The 3,318-nt window shown below is 33.2% G+C and overlaps 1 protein-coding gene across 1 annotated transcript; it reads right to left on the bottom strand.

Annotated features, from left to right (window-relative positions):
* Positions 1 to 1,614: 1,614 nt before the first annotated feature.
* LOC134248112 (histone-lysine N-methyltransferase set-17-like) lies at positions 1,615 to 2,557 on the bottom strand. The gene is made up of 2 exons (XM_062730531.1): positions 2,453 to 2,557; positions 1,615 to 1,830 (listed from the first exon to the last, which is right to left on the bottom strand). The coding sequence occupies exons 1-2, from the start codon at positions 2,555 to 2,557 to the stop codon at positions 1,615 to 1,617; spliced, it is 321 nt and encodes a 106-aa protein (XP_062586515.1).
* Positions 2,558 to 3,318: the final 761 nt, after the last annotated feature.

Below are 3,318 nucleotides of genomic sequence, written 5' to 3'. Positions count from 1 at the left end.
CTTTTTTTTCTAAAAAATATTATTAAAAACTTATTTCTAGTGCTTTTACGAAACACTTCATATATATATATATATATATATATATATATATATATATATATATACTTCTCAACACGATATATATATGTGTAGTAGAACTTGTTCTACACGAGTGAGCTAGAGCAATTGCACTCATAGCAATTGCGTCTATAGCTTTATGAACGCAGTTGCTGGCTGCATGTTCATAGTGGGAAAGGGCAGTGGATATGCAAATATTTCAATTTAAATAAAAAGGGAATATAATGTTTATGGGTGAAATTAGAAATAAACAATTTTAATATACTGCAGAAATATATTTTCCAGATTTAATGTGCAGTTTTTTATTTAAACTTCAAAATCAGGTTTGTAGAAAGCAAACAAAAAAATAAATAAATAAAATAACAATATAACTTTTTTATCAAAGGAGATTAAATATGATGTACATAATTTCTGATGAAAGAATATCAATGTTTTGATCAAATACAAATTAGAGAAATTTGACAAAAATATTTTTTTTGTTAATGTACGCTTGGGATAAAAATGAAAGCATGTTATGAATAAGTTGCTTACATATATAGCCAGGTTTATGGGGTTTACGCCTTAAAACCTCCTAAGAATCGACAGCATGTAATAACAAAATGTGTCTGTGAAACACCGATGCCGCCATATGGCAACATGGCGAAGGTTATGCTTTCTCAAATGCAGATCAAATACGTTGGTAACTAAAGTAAGGCCTTTCCATAAAATAAACATCTGACATAGAAAACCCTTGTACCACCCTTGGTTACGGCCAAGGTAAGCGTTTTTAATAGTAGATCAAAAACCAAGGTCAAAGGCAAGGTGTTAAAAGTGTTATCCAATGAAAGGTTTTCACACAATGACTACATAAATTAAGATTGAAAGACCTAAACCTTACAATTCAAAAGTTATGGCCAAAGTGAAAGTTTTCTTGTTAATACGTAAATATCTAAAGTCAAAATGTCAAAACTAGTAGTTTCAATAGAAAGCTCTTGTCACAAAGAATTGATGTTTAGAATATGATATTCCTAGTAGCTACCGTTTAAGAATTAGGTTCAAAGTAAAAGTTTGGATTTTTTGTGTAAAAATATGTCAAACTCCAAGGTCAAAGTCAAAGGATCAAGGTTTTTAATATCAAATAAAAGGTCTTGTCCTTACCGTTCAAACGTTATTGCCAAGCAAAAGCAAGTACTAAAACCTCCAAGGTCAAAGTTGTTGGTATCCAATGAAAAGTTTCTTTAAAAAAATAAATATGTGAATTATATGTAAAATATAACAATCTTGGTATCCACTATTCCAATGATATGGCAAAGCTAATAGTTTGGAATTTTTGTGTAAAACTAGATCAAACTCATAGGTCAAGGTCAAAATGTCAAGAGAGAGAGAGAGAGGGAGGGAGGGACGGACACCACAAAAACTATAAACCCCCGAAACTTCGTTCATGTGGGTATAAAAATGTTTTAATGGCCACATTGTATATGGTCAAGTTATTTCATAAGTAAATTGTTTAAATACCCAGATGGAAACATTAAACCATAAAATGTATTGTTCAATTACCCGGATGTATGTGGTTTACGCCTAAAACCTCCCATATCCATCCCCACACCAGACCAGAAGCTCTTCACCCGGATATACGTCATGTGACGTCATATAGAAGATGATGCTCTCGCACGTGATAGGAACGACATTTTCCTGTTGATATTTGGCGGGAGAATTGACGAATCGTAACCAGTTTCTACAGGCCGGATCTTCTGAATCTATGTTGTAAGTACCATAGGTACCCTGTTTATCTACCTTTGAAAACAATAAGATCCTAATGGTTAAGAATGAATTTTAGTTCAGAATATGTTATATATTTTATACTTGATGACAATCATATCCATGTTGATCAAAATTACTTTGAGTTAATGAATATTTAGGGATGAAAAGAATCTAAAAAATGAAGCGTTGTGAGAGTGTTCTATTAGCAATACCAGTCCCCTACAGGTGAGTGTAATCTTGTTCCCTCTAAACTTGAATTTTTTTCAGAAATCATTAGAGTTTAACAAAAATAAAAAAAAAGATCTATAACTCATAAACGTCAAGCAACATACACCAGAAATAAGCTCAATGTCTGGAAGTGTTTAGAAAAATTCAAGAATCATTGAATCGTAACAGAATGAAAACTAGATCGGCAACTTAAAATCAGATCAAAATTTGCCAGGGTTTACATGTCTATGGTTTACATGTAGGAGGAAAAGTGCAAGTTGAACAGACGGACGGATAGCTAGACAAATATACAGACGGACAGGCGGGGGACAAAAGCAGAGTCAACCTTTAGTCCATCGGGTTTCGCCGACAGGGGACTAGGAATATGTAACTAAACTATGCAACTTCATTTCGTTTTCATTCTGTTTTATTCTTTGCGTGATTTTACCTGCCATGAATAAAAATCCTCCTTCTTGTCTACATTGTGCATAAGTCCTTCATGAAAACCGAGAATCGTGAACTTCGGAACAAAGGTCTCCGCCCATGCGCCCATTCCCGCTCCCGGAAGTGACGAATATTTAATTGCAAATCCTAGAGGCGTGGTCAGATTATCTCTCTGGTGAGGCAAGGAACCTAGAGGAATCTTATATGTACAAGATAATGTCAAGGACACGAAAGAGAGGTCAGGAACGCAAAATTTTTTGTATGATCTTGACTACTTTCTAAATTAATTTAACTACTAGTATATCATTTAGATAACTGTGAGGTCAGTGTAATTATTCTATAATTGCTCTATACCTATATCGTATTGTTTTATGAACTTTTGATTATGAATATTGTTTGTAATGTCCATATGTTTCACTGAACGGAAACTAAATGGTAGATGTCTAGCCTTAAGGATGCTCTAAACACTACACAATGCAGAATTCTGTTTGCAGCCTTTCATTGTATTTTTGTGTAATCTGTTGATATATTTCCTGTGTAGATATTTAATGAGGCCGAGTCTTATCAAGTGCGCATGAATTGGTGCAGATTATTTATTTCATGCGCCAATGATTCATCTGCACTGATATGTATTCATACATTGAAGTGACAAATTAAGAGGTATTGGACGTTGAAAAAATAAACTTAGTAATTAATTCCTAGACGAAGCTAGATAGTCTATTTCTAAATTACACAATTTTGTGACTTTTAGCTATGCCTTCGATCTTCTTGAATGAAAAAGAAATCTCTAGGGCAGAAATAGAAAAAAAAATATGGAAAATGTAATTATTTGGCGCATTTCCAACATTTTCCCATAGAGTTCAATTGTAA

This window comes from Saccostrea cucullata, unplaced genomic scaffold, assembly GCF_032062105.1.
Source record: "Saccostrea cucullata isolate Sc308-1 unplaced genomic scaffold, CSIRO_AGI_Scuc_v1 ctg20231, whole genome shotgun sequence".
Classification (NCBI taxonomy): Eukaryota; Metazoa; Mollusca; class Bivalvia; order Ostreida; family Ostreidae; genus Saccostrea; species Saccostrea cuccullata.
Note: the sequence above shows the minus strand (reverse complement) of the source record. Positions and strands in the feature narration are given on the sequence as shown.

Excerpts from the sequence above, each read along its gene's own strand:
- LOC134248112 (XM_062730531.1), bottom strand. The coding sequence starts at position 2,557 with ATGGGCGCATGGGCGGAGACCTTTGTTCCGAAGTTCACGATTCTCGGT. Across the intron at positions 1,831-2,452 it reads AGGATTTTTATTCATGGCAG|GTAGATAAACAGGGTACCTA; the intron begins GTAAAATCACGC and ends TTGTTTTCAAAG.